Raw genomic sequence first — 17,648 nt, forward strand, 5'->3', positions numbered from 1 at the left:
CGGGATCGCGCAGTTGGAAACTGAGTGAGTGCATAAGGCCTACTACTTTAATCAAGGATAGCCTTGCACTCTGCTGCAATGTCAAGTTTGACACCAGCTGAACTAGCTGGAGCTGACTGACATCGTCCCCCCGGTTGAAATTTATTTGACAGGTTTTGATAGTCGCATGCAATCCGGTATAAACAACGGGGATCCAGCCGCCAGCAAAATTTGTGCCTTGTTGACAAGACTGAAGAGCTTTTTTTTTTTTTCTTATTGTGTCTCTCGTCGCAAGATCAGATCCGTGGAGAAGGTTAGACGGGTTGAACCCCGTTCGCGTGGCGTTAATCGCTGGTGGCCTCCACTGCTCGGTACAACGCCCCTCTCTTTTTGCGTCACTGGGATTCATTCACTGCAAGCACACTTGAATGCTACCTAGCTCATGTGTCGGTCGCTTCGTCATTCAAAGTTGACGGGTACGCCCCACGTATACCGGGTCTGCACAGCCTAGAACCCTGCTTTACCTTCCATTCAAACTTGGGCGAGATTCATCTACAGCACTAAATTTCCTTTTGTGCACTGCGCTGGCGGTTTTTTTTGTTCTTTTCACTCACAACTGCAACAACATAAAAAAATTCGCCTGTTGTAACGACAATCGCGCCGTGCAGTCCGGAGTCTTAATCATGGACAACGAACGAGTGAAGAGGAAGGATACAACCAAGGGGCCTCCCCTCCGCATACTATCATTAGGTTAGTGCCCATTTGGCAGAACCCGGTGCGCGACCAGTGTGGCGGGTGGAAGGAGACGATTTAATCAACACCAAGCTTTTGGCTGACAATTTTTTTGGCGCCGTAGATGGCGGAGGAGTTCGAGGCTACTCAATATTCGTCATCATACAGGAAATAATGCATCGAACCTTTGTCGAGATTGAAGGCCGCGCGCCCCGTCGTTCCGAAATCCCTAAACCTGCCGATCACTTTGACCTCATCGTCGGCACGGGCACGGGCGGCCTGGTGGCGCTGATGCTCGGCCGCCTGAGGCTGGACTTGGAAACGTGCAAGGAGCTGTACGTGCGCCTGACGCGCATGGTCTTTGAGACGGACAAGACAATACTCGGAATACCAACCAGGAGCACATTATTCAAAGCATCCATGCTGGAGCTGGCTATAAAGGAGGCGGTTAGGGAACATACCGTCGATGAGTTCGAAGGCAACGATGGATCCGATTCCCCGGCCAGTATAGCTAGCATGGCATCTCGAAATAGGCTGTCGCACGCGGGCAGCTATCCGCGAAGACACGCCAGCAACGCAAGTGTAGTCAGTTTCAGCCACAGAAGCCCAACAAGTCAGTTTGCACGCCCAGCGCATGGGCTGAGGGGAGGCGACCCAGATGCGAGCCTTTACGATGCCAGGGAAAACAGGACAAAAACGTGAGTCTTCCGCTGTTGAAGGACTGCAAATTTTGGTTTTTAGGTCAAGCCCGAGCCGCGACTAACCCAACTCGATCCAGGGTTGTAACGGCGGTATACAGAGGAACCCCAAAGGGAGGCGAGCCGGCACTATTACGATCGTATGACTCGAGAAAGGAGCCTGCACCGGAATATGACTGCAAAATTTGGGAGGCAGGGAGAGCGACGTGCGCTATTGGCCTTGCGTTCAAGCCTATCAAGGTTGGGCAGTCCGTATTTCACGACGATGGCGCTGGAAACTTCAACCCTGCGGTTCAGGCTCTGGACGAAGCCGTTGTCAACGAATGGCCGGGTCGCGACGTTGGAGTTTTCATTAGTGTGGGAACAGGGAGGAGGCCGAAAAGCAGTGATGCGAACCAATCACTGTGGTACGAAGGGTTCTTGGGCGAGTTCGCAGACGCACGAAAGAGATTGATTGCAAAGATCGAGGGCTGCGAAACGATTCACCAGTACGTCAAGCGGGAGCACCTGCTCAAGCGTGGGGTCAACGTCGAGAACTATTACCGTCTGAATGTAGAGATGGGCGTTGGTGAGTTTGGAATGAACGAGTGGAATCGCCTGGCCGATATTAGCACCAGCACGCGGCAGTATCTACGACGGCCCGAGGAAAGCGCAATGGTTCAGGGATCTGCGGCAAAGCTAGCCAAGATATACCGGGCAAAGATGCGCCATGATCGGATGAGCGCGATTCCCGACGTTGCGGTCCACACCACTTCGGACTCCTCCCTGCCGACGTTTGCGGTCGAGCTGCCTGGTGATATGCCAACATTTCCGATCAAACCACAGAACACGACGCCGTCCAGCAGACAATCTTATGATTCCGGGCCCGATAGCCTCGGTATGCCTGCGTCGGCATTATCGCCACGTAGCTCGGGTGGAAGCCTGGCGGGTGAACGTCCTCTTCCTCCTCCACCTCCAGCCCCTGTTAATGCAGCTCAACCATCGTATACGCGCCCATCAGTAAGCTCGCCACCTTCAAGACCTACACATAACCCAACCGCATCGACAGTTTCTGCCACAACAGTCTCCAGTATGGGGACGAGCGACGATGACCTTCTCCCGGCAGCACTCACGCCGGCACAGTGGAGGAACGCCTCCGGACAGGACAAGATTTCGATTGTTGGGCAGGATGAACAGCCGAGACGTGGAGTCGGTCCACCACCTCTGCCTCCTAAAACTCCCATACCAGAAAACCACGCTGTGGGTGGAGGTAGGTGGCCACCTACTAATGGCAAGGTGCCTCCATACCCCATGGACGACGAGCCCCCTCCTGCCGTGAACATGGCTATGAAACCTCGAGTATGAATGATTGAGGAGGGGGGTTTTTTTTTTCTCTCATTTTTCTTTTCTTCATTGAACCTGTAAATTCAGCCAGCAGTTTCCTCACATTGGCCTTGTTTTTTTCTTCTTTTTTTTCCTTGTTTTTCCGGCTCAGTTTAAATTGTCATTTCACATTGGCTTTTGCAGGATACCAAATTTTAGTTTCAGCCATTTTCTAGCTTATTTCAATTCCTAATCTTGCCAGTCGCCTGCCTTGCATCATTCCCTGCGCCTAGAGATTCTTTTACTTGTCAATGCTTCTTTGAAACTTTCACGTATACCAACCACTCGTCATTATTTACACATCATGCGCACCTCTCAATAAGCTGTTGAATTATCCACCAGCGGCACAAGGTACATGGCAGTACCTACCTACATACCTAATTTCATTACATAATTTCATCATACAATCGATTCAGCTTGACGTCATGTATCCATCTGTTCTAGGGGTCTACGACATGCTCACAAAGACCCAAGGCTTCAGGCTCCCGGCGATCTAGTTTCGCCCGCTAAACTCCTGCATAATCCGTTGGGTGTCAGGGTCGGCCTTTGCTTAGTCCCACCTTATTTCCACTAAAATAGTCTGAAACAGGCTTATCAAGAGAAGAAGCGCCTTTATTTTTTTCGCCATGTGGAATATGTCCGCTCCTGCCGCTGTCGCAAGGCTAGCGTCTGGAAACAAGGCTCTCAACTCGGCCTGCATACCCACTGCATTACCACACGGTTGTACAAAGGGCCAGCGGAAAGCAGCTCTGGGCCCCTCTCAGCCGCAGGAACCGTTCAGCGGGTAGCTGGGAAGCGTTAAAACCGTCCCGTATGCTCAGGCCTCCAGGAACGAGTGAGTAAAATGCAGGGGTCCTTTTTTTTTTTTTTTTTTTTTTTTTAGGACCGTCTGAAATCGACCTTGGTCTTGTTTTGGAAACTCACTGACAGCTCGAGGTTTGTGGCAGGCTGCGTAAACGTTGGGAACCTGATCAGTCAATGTTTGAACTTTTTAGTTCTGTTTTAATTCTTGCAGCACAACCAACACAGCATTTGACCCAAAACTCCAACCTCCATACATTTTTTGGGGGGCAGGCCATTGTAGTTGGCCTTGCGCCATAACCAAACTTTGGATAACAAATGGCTTGGTCATGCGGGAGACGAAGGATGCGATGCTAGTGAAGGTAGCCAGAGGCCTCAGAAGACTTGAGACGATGTTATGATCTTAGCAGCGTCTGATATCACATTGCTCGCTGTAAGGAGTCGTCATGTTGGTCAATGGGATTCACGCCTGGCAATTCAATATAATGACTAAAACTAATAGGTCTTTGACCACATCTAGGGCGCACATCATGTCACCTGAGTGAAGAAAAAGAAAAGGGAGTGAAAGTCAAAATTTGGGACAGTCTGAATTTCAGATCAGCCCTTGGGACTCTTTCCCAGCCATACTCGTCATCTTCTGCTTCAGTTTATGTGTTTGACGATTATTCTTCATCCGCCACTCGATCCCGTGCAGACCAAGCAGTCAGTCATCATGAATAATTTTGCACAAAGATGCGCATTGACAAGTGCCCGAAATCCTTCGAGGGTACAACAGCCCCTGGGCCCACGCCAAGAACCAAACAACAAAGAAAGGCTGGCTGGAGGCCCATGGGTTCAGTGCTGAGCTCGTTGCTGACCATGTTGGACCTCAGTGCCTACCTACCTATACTAGACCTATGCCGGTTCTAGACTCAAACCAGACCCAACAAACTTCTTGGTTCCTTTTTTCCGCCAAGTCCGACTAGGCTACCCGTCTTTTAGCCCTTTTTAACATAAACACATGGTATCCGCCCAGCCCTACCGTTTCTTCAACGGTCATCTTTGAAACAGTTCTTTTTTTTCTGGCTTGCTCGTCGGCTTGGACGAGAAAATGTTCAGAATACTTCTCGTCCGGAGCTATGCAGCTTAGATTGCCGCGGACAACGACCTCATGCAGCGAGTGTCGACGAAGAAAGCAGCGGGTACGTGTAAATTCGGACCACCGTACCGTTTCAACCTACGCTGAGCTACTCCCGGGTTGCTATGGCATGGTGGTGACAATCAAAAATCAGTCTGTTACACAGTCAATTACCTAACACAAACTCTTTTGCTACCAGTGTAATCAAGCACAGCCGTGTAGCAACTGTTCGAGGCGATTCCCACAGCCTATTTGCGAGTACAAACCCATTACGACTAGGTGTGTTTCTGTGCGTTGATGTCCCCTGGCTTTCTTACTTTTGTTTGCCGGGTCGTTGTTGACTGACCTCGTCATATTCCGGGACAAAAATAGACGTGCGGGAGGTTCAGACTCCCCAATCACACCAACAGATGGCAGCAACCCATTCCGCTCCCCTATTATACAGGACGAGAACCTTGACTTCTTTAATCTCAACCAGCAACCTCTTTTGCCTGTCAGATCAGCAAACTACGAGTGGATAGGATGTGAGCCAGATGCCACGCAGCTATGGAATCAAAGGCAATGTTCGGGCTTGGAGGCACTGGACCTAGTACAATGGTCTGGAACCGATATATTGACACAGTTACCGAGTGCTGAGCGTTGGGAAGCACTGCCCTGGACATCAACCTCGGGATCTCCTCGACAGTCCTCCATAAGACTCTGTAGCGCCAACTGTGAGATTCATTCACTGCCTGAAAACGGTGCTTCAGGTTTGCTGCAGGTCAGGCATACCACTTTTAACCGCCCCATCGACGCGAGCTGGGATCGTGAGAGGACTGAAGACACAGTCACTTGGCTCCTGGCGCTGGACGCCCGTGCCCGAGACTTCAACATTGCACCACAACCACGAGGGACAACCCAGGCGCTGAGCTCATTGCCAGTACCGCCTACGCAGCAACACACAGAGTTGCTCAGAACTTGTAAGATTTCGGGGTAGTATGCTCATGAGGTTCTCTCATAGGGTCTGCTAGTATCTACCATTTGAAAGTGAGTGCCAAAACTAATGCAACAAGTTCCTCTTTATAGTTGTGAAGCTGGCTTCCAGTTTTAAATCATGCCTAGATGGCAACAACCAAGATACTACCAACTCTCGCATCGAATTATGCATGCCGTTCTGCGTGCGCACACCTCTTCTCGCTCAAGTCGCCATATACACCGCTTCGTGCTTCCTCGTCGAGACGGGTACTCTCGACAAGACCGTGGCTATAGCTCACAAGGGTCTAGCAATCCGGATGTTGAACGAGTTACTGAGATCGCCGACTGACTCGACAAGCGACGAAGCAATCGCGGCCGTCATCCAGATGATCTTGAACGAGTGGTACTGGGGGGACTCCAGCAACGATCTACAGGCCCATCTGCGAGGCCTCAGGGAGATGATTCGGCTTCGGGGTGGCATCCAGAACCTGGGCATGGATGGCCTTGTTGGCAAGCTCGCAGTGGTGGTGGATGCCGTCATTGCTCTCTCGCTCGAGCAGCCCCCATTTCTGAGTATTGAAAACTTTGAAGACGGCATTTTGGGAGGTGCCAACCAGCAGTCCGAGGCAGCCTACATCACACCCTTCGTGGCTTCTTCGCCATCATTCTCGGCATGTTCCGACACCCTCGGGTTCCATCCCATCACGGCGTCCATCCTGGATGACATGCGATTCCTCATCTCGACGGTCCTCGAAATGCCGTCGAGGCCATCACTGGCGGAGCTGAACAAACTCAAAAGCACCGCCTCCTGGACCCGTGACCGAATCTTACGCTTGCATCCGGATATACCCCGAGACGGCAGCCCACAAGAGTCAGACAGCCACCCGTTTTTCGCAAGCATCCCAAGGGGAGCAAAGCTGGACCGCAAACACTCCCCAGAGAGAGACCCAGCCACGCAGGGATACAGCAGCACAACAGGCAGCGGCGCTGGCGTCCCAGGCCTGCCGAGACGCCAGACCGCACCAGCGACCACGCTCGCATCCGAGCCACCCACCGACCCGCCGTCCGACTTTATCTACCAGGTCGTGCGGCAGACGGCCCTCGTATACTGCCGGGCAGCGGCCGCCACCACGACCTCGACTCCGTTCGGAATGATTGGGCCCCAAGACCTCGCGCAGCTGTGGACGGCCATTCGCCGCGTGCCGCTGGCCCGGTGGAGGCGCATCCTGGGCGTGTTCGGCTGGGTGCTTGCGGCGCTCGCCCCGTCGGCCCGCGGCACCCCGCACGACCGCCTCGCAAAGAGCCTCTTTACCATCTGGGGCGTGCAGATGGCTCTGGATGACTGGGCCGCCGCGAGCGCAGCGCTCCACGGTGCCTTGAGACTCCAGGCGTGGCTGCTGCAGCGTGCTGGTCCGTCGGGTGCTGCTGCTGCTGCTGCTGCTGCTGCTACTTGCGGTGAAGGGGTTGTTGTCGTCAAGCTGGAGCCTGGTGTGTGAGAGTATGGTCGCGGGTCAGAATATGTGAGCCCAAACGGGCAAAACCCAAAAAGACGCCGCTTATCCTAGTGGAGGCTGTCTGTTGATATATCTTTTTTTTTCTCTTGTTCTCGCTGATCTAGGCTGTTAGCATGGATTTCTTTTTTGGCTTCCGATATCCTCATCTAAGTGTGTTCTTTTCCTTAATGATATCTTTCTTTTGTCAAGCATTTGCAGCGAGGTGTTTGGAAATTTGGCCATAATTCCGGGAAACCGGTGCGATGAAATAACAGTAATAATACCCAGGGAAGAAAAGAGAAGTGGGAAAAAATCTTAATGTGAATTAGACGCAATGTAACATCCAGCTTAACAATCGAATTCATAATCAAGATCATATTGTGTCACTCGCTTTCCTGGTTGTCGGCGTAATACAAGCTATTTCTCTCCCAGCAAGCCACCGGCCTTATACAAGATCGCGACATGCTCAGGTGAACATTCCCTTTTAGCCCAAGCAACTTTGGAAACATCTTGGCCATTTTGACCTTAATTTATCGCTATGTTGTGAATAACCCACAAAGGACCATTGGGTCCCGACCAAAAAAAAACCTCTGATTCAGCACTGCCATCATACATTCTTCCCAAAACATGGCATAAGAAACGTCTTCATTGTGTATGCAGTTCATATGACACCCCCGTGCCGGTACTTATGTCACACTAGTAAGCGTTTTTATGGCTTCTTGGTGATTATGCCAATCGCGATCGCCTAAGCTTTGCGAGTAAACCACTAATACACTCTTCGAGTGACGGAATGATTTCCAAAATGAAGCGGGTCCCCGGTTGGATAGCCTGAAAGGATAATCCTCTTCAAGGTAACGAGGGTATTTGGCTCGTAGAAACAAGCATTCATAGATCCAAAAGCTAAAGCTCGGACAGTAATGATTCACTATACCAGACTTTGGACTAATCGTTGTATCACCTCTGTCAATCCGATGTCCAAAAAAAAAGACATATCTAAGGTAGGCTTTGTGAATAGAGAACAGGAACTTACCTCTTATTGGTGTTCCTTTTTTTCATAGATATCTGACGTGGTGGCCACGGGAAATCCAGGACCTGAACGAAGCAGACGAGAAATGTTCGGTAAGAGTTCTCGCATTGGTGAAGCCCGATTTTGATCGGTTCAAAAGGAGTGTGATTGTAGCCTTCAAAGACTAGAAACGGTATCATGTAGTCGGAGGAAAGCTGAAGTGAGTTCCACGTCTCAGTCAGCTCTATTTCACCATATACACATCGTCAATATAAGGCGATTTTTTCAGGGACCCCTACAGTTTCTTAGTGTCAATCTCCCAGCTGCTTCCCGAGCGGCCAAACTCGGCAGGAAGTTGCAGCACCGGTGGCCCAGCCAGCTGCCTCCCATACTTTTTCGTGCGCGTACTGCTGATATCATCGCCCTGGTCGAGACTGCCACGACTTGAGCGCTCGGACGATGCGTCCCCCTTTATCCTAGCGGGCTCTGGCTTGGTGATCGTGGACTTTGACGGCCCTTGGTGTGGAGAAACATCATTGTCACTAGCAACTGTACTGGAGATGCTGGTGGACTTGCTGATACGATTGCTGGGTTTGTCCTTGGGCCGGTAGTGATCGGCTCCCACTGTCTCCCACATGTTTCTGGTCGGCCTTGACCGCTCTTTATGGCCTGGTTGCTTTTGTTGCGAAGGCGCTGGTGGGGGTGGCGGCGCTGCTCTCTGCCGCATTTCGCGGGGGAGCCCTGTAGGCGACGAGACGCTGATCTCCCACGAGTGAGCACGAGGGTGTCGTGTACCGCCCACACAAGCACTGAGCCAGCTCCATGGCCAAAGTTCGAGTGAGCGCTCGCCATGTTTGGCAACTCGACGCTTCACAGTGCTGCGGAGGGCGATGCATATTCCCAGGAGTATGAACACAGACGCCGGTATTATCAATGCGATATAAGGCGCCTCGCGCGAGGAGGAAGACGTGTCTGCCCGCGGCACGAGCTTGTGAGGTATTGTGACCATCTTGGATTCGAACAGGAGCCTCGTATGATGGAGTAGGAGGGATAGAAACAAAGCTGCACAGGTTTTCCCCAGAGATGGGTTTTGTACGGGTGGCTGAAGATATCTGCAGTCGTGGCGGTCTAGAGAGGCCAGGGATCTCCTAGAGTGGCCGCGAGAAGTCGTCCAGTCCTCATACCCCCGGAATGTTGACGATAAATGCTCTTTGTTGTCGTATAAGAGGTTGGCCGAGTCGAAGGGTTCAATGAATGAATGAATGATGACCGTGGCGTGAAAGCAGATGGTTGTGGAAACAAAGCACTGCGTAGACAGAAACCTTACTCTAAGAGGCCGAATGCGTCGATAAACTACCTACCTAGGTACCTGAGAAGGCCTCAAGGTTCAGAGTGGAGAGCTGATAAGGTTCTCCCTTGAGCAAAAGTAAGAGAAGAAAATGCCCGGGCGCTCGTTGATCGACAGCGACGAGTGCTACATGTTTATCCAGCTTGTCTTGGCGCGTGCCTTCCCTTCGAGAAGACAGTCGAATGATTGCCCAACGTGGCTTTGGATGGGTAAGGTAGTTGCCCTAGTCTACCGTAGAGCAAAGGGAAGTCCACACTTGAACTAGCTCTAGCTCTAGTTAGGAAGTAGTGGTTAGGTAGCGGGGAGGAAGGTGCCTTTTCGGGCGACAAGTGCAGTGTTTGTTGTTAGTGCAGAATCATAGACGGAGCTAGAAGGGGAGAGTTCAAGGTACAACAAGTAAGGGTTTTGTGATATAATGAAATAGCGAAATGTAGGTGCAGACTCCTGGGCTTGCTGGGGTAGCTTGAGGAATTTCTGGCTTGACTTGACTGGGGGGGGTTTTTTTTTGTTGGTCAATCTGGTAGTTGTCTCTGAAGTTGTTTCAATCTTAGACCGGGAGCTCAGGACTGAAACTTTAATATACTACATCCAGATTGTATACTACGTACCACGACAAATGCAACACGAAAGACCCCGGAAGGTTACGTGATTCATTGAAAGTTGATGGTCTTGTCATGGAGATTAGTGGTGCCACTGACAGGCTGGCTTGCGATTGTTTAAGGTATCTAGAATGACGATCCATTGAGGCTTGGGGCGAGGGTTTAGCTGTTTAGCTTCGGGCAGAATTGGGCAAGAATAAGAATGTTGTTGTTCTAGGTAAATAGATGGCGCATTTGTTAGTGTTTCTATTGCCACCCAAACCTTTACACTAACATCTGCCATCTGTAAACGAAATGATGAGATGGTCTTGGCTGCATACACACACTTGGATTAACTGGAATGAATTCTGTTCATTAACGGGGCAACAAAGGAACAGACAGACATATACGGGTATGCACAGCCAGACCCGGCCAACTAACAGGCCAGGCAGAGACGTGGTTAGGCTAACTGGTACCTGTTTGCCTGTCTAACGGCTGCACCACCCTGTGCGCTGTGCCACTCAATCGCCTTGCGATGAACGTGCGGTTCGACCCAGAACCTGATCTGAAGTTGACATCTGCATCTGACTATCTGACTAATTGCCCATTTTGACCAGTGTGTCTCATTCATTTGAGTACATGTTCTGGAATTGATTGACGAATCGTTGCACCCATCAACGGATAAACCCCTCCCCATGTCTTCCCCAAACCACATTACCGGTTGTCACGGCGCCAGGGAACACCCCCCAACCCTTCCCGGTTCCGTTGAAAAACAACTTGGTACCGCGACCGACCAAGCTTGCGCGTTCGCAAAGCCTCAGCCAAGTTGCTTTCCGAGACAAGGCGGATTTTTTTACCATTTATCTTCATGGGAGTTCAGACTTAATACCGACCAAACCAACATCCATACTAAACCATATTTAAGCTTACCGTCCATCCAAAGAACGGTGATTTTGTACCCGATTGAAGGTTCTTTGGTCGTCCCTCATATTGATCGACAATTCTTTGGCAACGCAGACCATTTTACATCTTGCGAAATTTCATTTCTATGAGACTTCAACTACACGGTAAATTGTTCCAATTTTATATTCGGTGCTTCCTGCTAAATACATAGGAACACATGACCAATGTTGTTTTCTATGTCAGCCCTGAGCTGCTGAGAACCTTTGGTGGAGTTTCTTCCAGGGGTGTGCCATTGTTCCTTTTGTCGGTTTCCTTCTTCTGGGTCGTGTGTCGCTCTGACTCCTGCGTGGTTCCAGAATCATCCTGCTGCTCATCCTCTGTAATCCGTTGCATTTGAGACACAGGTCTTGCCGAAGCCGGGGCATAATTATAATCCGATGGCTCTCCTTCTTGTATGCTCATTGCGATGCTTTGCCTGCCTGGTTGCACACCGTTACGCCACCGGTTGATGTTGGACCTCATGCTGAAGACACGACGAATCCGTGATTGCCGACGGTCAGTATCGTTAAGTGGTTCGAGATATCGCCACTCGTCCGACTTGTCCTCCTGCGGCCGAAGGTTGAGCTCGCGCAGCAAAAGCGCAGGACGCCACAATATAAAGCCAACAAACACCATCAGGGCAAGTGCCCACAATGTCATGATGATGAATGCCCATAGAGGCACCTCTGCCGAAGACGAGGCATCGCGGCGGTAAAGTTGCTGGGTTTCGCTGTGGAGAGGCGCCATGGCTTTTGCGACCCTGTGCTTCGGAAGACTGGTTGAGCAAGCTGTCGACTAGTCTAGTGCCAAATGAGAGCCGGAGACTTTGCCCCGTGTGCGCGATTGTATTCTGTATGTGTCCGGTGCTTATCTCGATCTCACCGACACCTTTTTGCCAGCAAACCCTTGGTATTGCTTTTGGTCCCTCAAGTGAAACCGGGCGTGGGTTCGTACATTTGAATCTCGTCGCAGCCTCCCTCTATTAATTCGGTTTTCCGCTGAACTGAGTGTGTATGGCAAAACTTCTTGGCAATAAATCATTGAGCCAAAGAAGGTTGAAAGAAGTTGACAAAAGGCAATTATAACCGACGGAAAGAAGAAGTAATGCTAGAAGCATCAGCGTCTACAAGCAAGAAAGCTCATAGAACATGTCCCCCGCCACAGACAAAGAAAAACAATCCACAGGTCAGAAAGTGACAAGAGTCAAGCATGAAGCAACCGATGACGACGAATTTATTCTCTGTCAAGTGCCCAGCAGGTCAGGCTGAAAGAAGTAAACTGCCGCTGGATGTGAGGGGCGGCAAGATGCGACAGCGCCCCCTGAGTAGCAGCGCGGGATTGGCACTGCAAGGCACCAGGGGGGATACTTTTGGGAGGCAAGGAGGGTATAGAATGGCCACGCGAGTGACGATGATGCTCACTCCTGCCTGCGTCTGACAGGCAGGCCAGGTAGCGAGTAATTCTCGGAGCAGCAAATGCTGCAAGGGGCGAGAAAGATCAAAGTCCTGCATGGTCCCGAATCCGGTTAGCCGGTAATGTAGGGGTTGAATAACTGTACGGAGTACGCGGGAGGAATTTGTCTTTGGAGCTGTCAATTCGTCAGCCTGGCTTGGCCAAGACTACCATAATGGAGTGGTAAGCGTTGGTTTGTCCAACGAAATGCTACGCAGCAAGAGATGCGCCCACTTTGGGGGTCCTGAGAATTGACTTGCGATTGGGTTTGATAAAAGGTCGGCTATGCTTCCGAGCACGGACCCACATTCTAATCCATGCGTCTCCATCCGCAATCAGATCTCCGGGCGGTGTCGGAGTTACAGGTTGGTTGCCTATTGTTTTGGCGCCGACCTGCCAAGTACTTCTCCAATAGAATTGGCAGATCTCTCACTATTTAACTCAAATACGGCAGAAAAAGCTCAGACATCGTCATGCCGATCACCCTAAGGCTTGACAACAAAACTGCCCCTCGGGAAGTCGTCGCCGTCCCGCTAACTGCGGCGGCATTTGCCCCGTTCGGCGACGTGGTGCAGAATCCACGGCCAGACCTCCATCCGTCAGACTTCACACCCGCCGGCCACGATGCACCACATAATCCGGTGGGGGCGAACCAGGGCTTCGCCATCAAGTATCAGCACCCGACGCGGCCACTGAACCTGTACCCGCAGGCGCCGAGTCGCGAGCCTGGCGTCGCCGTGGTCAACGTCTTTGTGTGCGCGGCTCGAAAGATCGACGACGCCGGGTTTCCCATCCAAGTGCTGGAGAGGCACCCCTTTACCACGCAGACCTTCACGCCGATGTCCCGCGATGGGTCCGACGTGAGGTACCTCGTCATCGTTGCGCCCAGCTTACGGGCGGGTGCTGCGGACGAGGGCCTGCCGGTGCCCTCGTCGTCCGGATCGTCGTGGACCCATCCTGGTAGGGGCCTGCCCGATCTCTGTCGACTCCAGGCCTTCATCGCGACGGGCAGCCAGGCCGTGACTTACGGGGCCGGAACTTGGCATGCGCCCATGGTTGCATTGGGACCGGAAGGGACATGTGTCGATTTCTTCGTGACGCAGTTCGCCAATGGCGTTGCGGTCGAGGACTGTCAAGAGGTTGTATATGTTCACGATGACAAGGTCGGGGAGACATCGGCGCTGCAGCAGGCAGTATCTGTACACATGCCATCGAAACCGCCGGGTCTCTGGACGCCTCGCAGTGGTGGCGCGAGACTTTGAAGCAGCGTTTCCTGGTGTCCGAGTAGCAAATTGACGACCTGATCACAGGGTGGTCTCTGGATCATACTGAACACTGAAGTCCTTTCACAAACTATCGACAATTTACATAAGATTGTCCAACTAAAACACTTGCCAGGAACTATACAATTATAGCGCAGTATAGACAGGAGATATTCTCTTCCTTTTCTTTTCTGCAATAAGGTTGAAAAAAGAAAAGAAGAAAAACCGGAATTAAAAAATAATTGTCTGCCGTCTAGACTTACGCTGGCATACGCCTGCAAAAATGCCGGTCATAAAAGATTATATCCGGCGCATCCTAACCTCATGGGAAGGCGCTTGGCAGACCCCTCAGCTCAAAACACACCAAACAAACCCCTCCACAGATCCACCTGAGCTGAACTTGGCCTAGAGGACGATGTAGACTAGGTCCTTTCAACACGATGTGTCCTTACGAGACACAAATTACTCACTTGAACTGCAAAATAATCGAAACGCAGCCACCATGTTGGTAACCGCCGACTCGAGGAACAAACTCGAAGACCTGTCCGGAATAGTTCTGCAGCCCGGAGAGAACCCCTATAATGCATTGATCAAAGCGTGCGACGGCAGGGAGGTCGAGATACAGAACTTATACTCGACGCACCGCACCGCGAGGAACGAGCAGCAGAAACAAAAGTTCCTGGTCGGCTTCAATGAAGTTATTACAGACCCGATTCTCATGCGGCTTGAAGATCCGACGCTAGAACCCGGGTTCCAAGATCCCCGAAATTGTCTCGTACTATGGGCCAGGCCGCCGGGTCACGTTCTAGAGCTCGCCAGCCACCTACAACACTTGTTGAAGCAAGCCGCACCGAGTAAGTGAAAGCAAAACTGCTCTACGGGTATTAGCTACCTACCTAAGTACCTATTTTGAGCGGGGTAAAATACGACTAGAAACATACATTAGACCGTGCGGCTGAACCGTACATTTCACCAGATCTGTGGCTTATGCCCACGCATAGGATGCACATGACCGCCATGGAGATAGCTCACTCGCGCACGCCTGACGAGATATCGGCGCTAGTGGCAACTATTCGCCCGACGACGGGCAAGCTGGTCAACTACTCTTACACCCATCGTTCCAGGGTGGTGAAACCAATGATTGCCTATGACCTTGCCGGAGTGGCCTTGTCGTTCGTGCCGGCTGCTGGCGAGCCGCTGGTGTCGTCCGACTCGGCGACGGTCTCCAACCGTGGGGATGACGGCAGGCTCGATGACGGCTACTCATACCACCACCTGCGACGGGACGTTTGGGATATTGTCCGTACGGACGCCGGCATCGAGGTCGGGTCGCGTTACGTCGTCCCGTCGGCTCACATCACGCTTGGCCGCTACTTGACGCAGGAGGACCACGCTACCCCGGACGCCCGCGAGCGGTGGGTGCAAAAGATCGACGAGATCAACGCGTGGCTGGCTGCTGAGGTCTGGGAAAACCAAGACGAGCGAATGGGTTTCGTGGGCGAGTGGCTCGTAGGGCAGGAGCGTGGTCTAGATCTCCGGGCTGGAAGACTCTGGTACGGCGCGGGAAGAACTATCATGACGGGTGAAGGTTTCTGAGCGGAGACAATTGTTGAGGAATAGAGAGATGGAGAGGTATGGGTCAAAATTGAAACATGGAAGTCAAAGTTTGACACTACTGTCGTCCTGGTCCCACCTATCGTCACTATACCGTAGAGGTCAGGCCCAGCGTGCTGCTGATCTCAACCTCACATTGCAAGCGTTCCTGGGTACCTATTTCTACTAGCTTGACAAGCTTGACAAGCTTGACTAGGTAGGTATGTAGTCGATTTTTTTTTTTTGCTGGGGTTTAAAACAACTGAGCCCGAGTTCGTGCCAATTGTGGCTTTACCTACCTGCCTTTCTTGTTTTCTGGGTTGAACTGACCTTGGTGGGTTGGTAAACAACAGCACGTTGTAGGATCACCTAATAGGCTGTATTGTGGGCACGTAGGATTGACTCAATTTAATGAATGGGGCAGCGAGGCAAGGTTCATTTTTTTTTTTTTCTCTTTTTATTGCAAGAGTGCGCCCGTGCCGCGTCGAACATTCTCCCGCAACAAAGTCTCATTAAAACAGCGCAGATATAGCATTTTGAGCTGAAGATTTAAAATCAAACCTGAATTTTTTCTTGGTCTCATGTGCGTTTGTTGTTGCTTTTGTTCTCACTTGGCGGTAATTCCGATTCGTCAAGGATGGGTGCTTGTCAAGACGAACCAAAGACATTGAATTCCATCCAGTCTCTGGACCACCCCTGCCTAGGTAATAATGTCCGACCAAGTCCTGGTCCAAAGGTGGTACACCCAGCCGCGGCATCACGACTTCCCACGTAGCAGTCTGCCCAATTTACCTACCTACCTAGGCATGTATCTCACGGTTCCCGCCTTACCGGTTTTTGAAGGTCTTTGGTAGAGAAGTGTGTGGATGGGATGCCAAGATTTGTTTGCCTTAATACTACCTCGTAAGTACTTGCACTTCGTAATTATCCCAGTTAAAGAGGTACCGTACCGGTTAACGAGGTGGAGCCTGACGATTGTGGATGGGGTCACAACGTTGAAGGCGGTAGGTAGCAGTTACTCCCAGCTCAAATTACCACCTATCAGTCAAAATTAGTCAAAAGTGCCGCGGTTGATTTACTGCCTAGGTACCTTATGCAAGCAAGTAAGCAAACAAGCAAACAAACAAGGAGCGGAAAAAGCAAAAGGAAACAAAGCAACAGGCACGTGGAACAAATGGGAAATTTGCGGAGAGTAGCTCAGCAAAGAAAAGAAAAGTTTAGAGACGACGGTGGAGAGTGGCAGAATAAAAATTCGAGGTTGCAGGATGCCAAGTCCCGCAGAGAAAATAAGGTAGCCCACAAAACAAACACAACATCAAACAGACTAAGTGACTCCTCTTCTCTTTTGTTCCCCGCGCACGGCGCCCGCGGCGGTCGGATGTTGTGCGTCTTGCCGCCCCCGTCGTGCCGATCGCAAGGAATATCCCTAGTATATAACCCCATTTTTAGAGGTTGCAAATCATCAATCCCTTCGTACCAGCGTCCCAATGTGAGCACAAGCTCGAAAAGGGCAATTTGGTCGTCCCCAATTCATAACAACGAAATCCCTGGAAGCACCTTTTGGGACTGGTACATTTACTTTCCACTGGCTTTTGCGTACCTGTTCAGGGGTTCGACAAGAAGGGAAAGGAGTAAGGAGAAAAAATAATAAAAAAAAGGAGAGGAGAAAAAAAAAAGGGCAAAATCACTGACAAGAAAATCTCCGACTGGATGTTTTTTTGAATTGCTGTAGTCCAGTCTGCACGCGTCCTTCGGACTCCCTCATACCTGAAAGAAATGATACAGGACTTACGAATGCTACTAGAACTAGCAACTCTACCAACCACTACCACCTTAGCCGAGAAACAGGGAGACCCAATCGAAATCTCCGCACCTGTCTCGGGCGGAACTACAGTATACCTACCTACCGGTACTACTACAAACCTACATAGGAGCCTAGTACCATAAACGTCCATCTTCAATTCTCGCATTTTTTTTGGGGTCCCCTCGACCTGGGAAGACGACTGCAGAAAACCGGCCGACGTGTAATTAATCAAACAACCCAACAAAAGAAGCCACACGCGACGGTTATTATTTACGTTTTCGTTCCTGCACTGGATTGCACTCAGACTGTACTCACTACAGTTTAGGCATACAGGAAGTGAGTCTGAGCCAAACCTCACTAGCCGCTAGCTGGTCAGCCATGTTCCCTTCACAGACCGCCAGGACTTTTCTTGGACGGTGCTCGTGCTTGGATGCTGTCACCTGCGTCTCTTTTGTGACTGACTGATTGCTAACTGTCATCTGTCTCCTTCTGCAGCCTAATTTTCAATCGTAAATCCTCAACAAACC

The 17,648-nt window shown here is 51.0% G+C and overlaps 9 protein-coding genes across 9 annotated transcripts; 7 read left to right on the forward strand and 2 right to left on the reverse strand.

Annotated features, from left to right (window-relative positions):
* The first annotated feature begins 187 nt into the window (after window positions 1-187).
* On the forward strand, window positions 188-3,158 carry PgNI_03466 (uncharacterized protein). Its single transcript, XM_031123520.1, has 3 exons — window positions 188-729; window positions 836-1,409; window positions 1,490-3,158. Exons 1-3 carry the CDS (start codon window positions 663-665, stop codon window positions 2,751-2,753), a joined length of 1,905 nt encoding a protein of 634 aa, XP_030985318.1. The 5' UTR covers window positions 188-662; the 3' UTR covers window positions 2,754-3,158.
* Window positions 3,159-3,294: 136 nt separating this feature from the next.
* On the forward strand, window positions 3,295-3,783 carry PgNI_03467 (uncharacterized protein). The gene is made up of 2 exons (XM_031123521.1): window positions 3,295-3,606; window positions 3,719-3,783. Exon 1 carries the CDS (start codon window positions 3,398-3,400, stop codon window positions 3,557-3,559), a length of 162 nt encoding a protein of 53 aa, XP_030985319.1. The 5' UTR covers window positions 3,295-3,397; the 3' UTR covers window positions 3,560-3,606; window positions 3,719-3,783.
* Window positions 3,784-4,722: 939 nt separating this feature from the next.
* PgNI_03468 (uncharacterized protein) lies at window positions 4,723-7,139 on the forward strand (the record flags this gene model as incomplete). The annotated part of the gene is made up of 3 exons (XM_031123522.1): window positions 4,723-4,753; window positions 5,100-5,648; window positions 5,755-7,139. 3 exons carry the CDS (start codon window positions 4,723-4,725, stop codon window positions 7,137-7,139), a joined length of 1,965 nt encoding a protein of 654 aa, XP_030985310.1.
* Window positions 7,140-8,437: 1,298 nt separating this feature from the next.
* PgNI_03469 (uncharacterized protein) lies at window positions 8,438-9,151 on the reverse strand (the record flags this gene model as incomplete). Its single annotated transcript, XM_031123523.1, has 1 exon — window positions 8,438-9,151. One exon carries the CDS (start codon window positions 9,149-9,151, stop codon window positions 8,438-8,440), a length of 714 nt encoding a protein of 237 aa, XP_030985311.1.
* A 1,717-nt stretch (window positions 9,152-10,868) lies between these two features.
* On the forward strand, window positions 10,869-11,408 carry PgNI_03470 (uncharacterized protein; the record flags this gene model as incomplete). Its single annotated transcript, XM_031123524.1, has 2 exons — window positions 10,869-11,135; window positions 11,328-11,408. A coding segment is annotated over one exon (252 nt), but the record flags the coding sequence as incomplete, so codon positions are not given.
* PgNI_03471 (uncharacterized protein) lies at window positions 11,206-11,757 on the reverse strand (the record flags this gene model as incomplete). Its single annotated transcript, XM_031123525.1, has 1 exon — window positions 11,206-11,757. One exon carries the CDS (start codon window positions 11,755-11,757, stop codon window positions 11,206-11,208), a length of 552 nt encoding a protein of 183 aa, XP_030984112.1.
* Window positions 11,758-12,935: 1,178 nt separating this feature from the next.
* On the forward strand, window positions 12,936-13,724 carry PgNI_03472 (uncharacterized protein; the record flags this gene model as incomplete). The annotated part of the gene is made up of 1 exon (XM_031123526.1): window positions 12,936-13,724. The coding sequence occupies one exon, from the start codon at window positions 12,936-12,938 to the stop codon at window positions 13,722-13,724; it is 789 nt and encodes a 262-aa protein (XP_030984111.1).
* Window positions 13,725-14,191: 467 nt separating this feature from the next.
* Window positions 14,192-15,455, forward strand: PgNI_03473 (uncharacterized protein). Its single transcript, XM_031123527.1, has 2 exons — window positions 14,192-14,578; window positions 14,701-15,455. Exons 1-2 carry the CDS (start codon window positions 14,227-14,229, stop codon window positions 15,318-15,320), a joined length of 972 nt encoding a protein of 323 aa, XP_030984110.1. The 5' UTR covers window positions 14,192-14,226; the 3' UTR covers window positions 15,321-15,455.
* A 572-nt stretch (window positions 15,456-16,027) lies between these two features.
* Window positions 16,028-17,248, forward strand: PgNI_03474 (uncharacterized protein; the record flags this gene model as incomplete). The annotated part of the gene is made up of 4 exons (XM_031123528.1): window positions 16,028-16,160; window positions 16,257-16,321; window positions 16,582-16,700; window positions 17,122-17,248. The coding sequence occupies 4 exons, from the start codon at window positions 16,028-16,030 to the stop codon at window positions 17,246-17,248; spliced, it is 444 nt and encodes a 147-aa protein (XP_030984109.1).
* Between the last annotated feature and the right edge of the window lie 400 nt (window positions 17,249-17,648).

Source organism: Pyricularia grisea (assembly GCF_004355905.1).
Source record: "Pyricularia grisea strain NI907 chromosome Unknown Pyricularia_grisea_NI907_Scaffold_2, whole genome shotgun sequence".
Classification (NCBI taxonomy): domain Eukaryota; kingdom Fungi; phylum Ascomycota; class Sordariomycetes; order Magnaporthales; family Pyriculariaceae; genus Pyricularia; species Pyricularia grisea.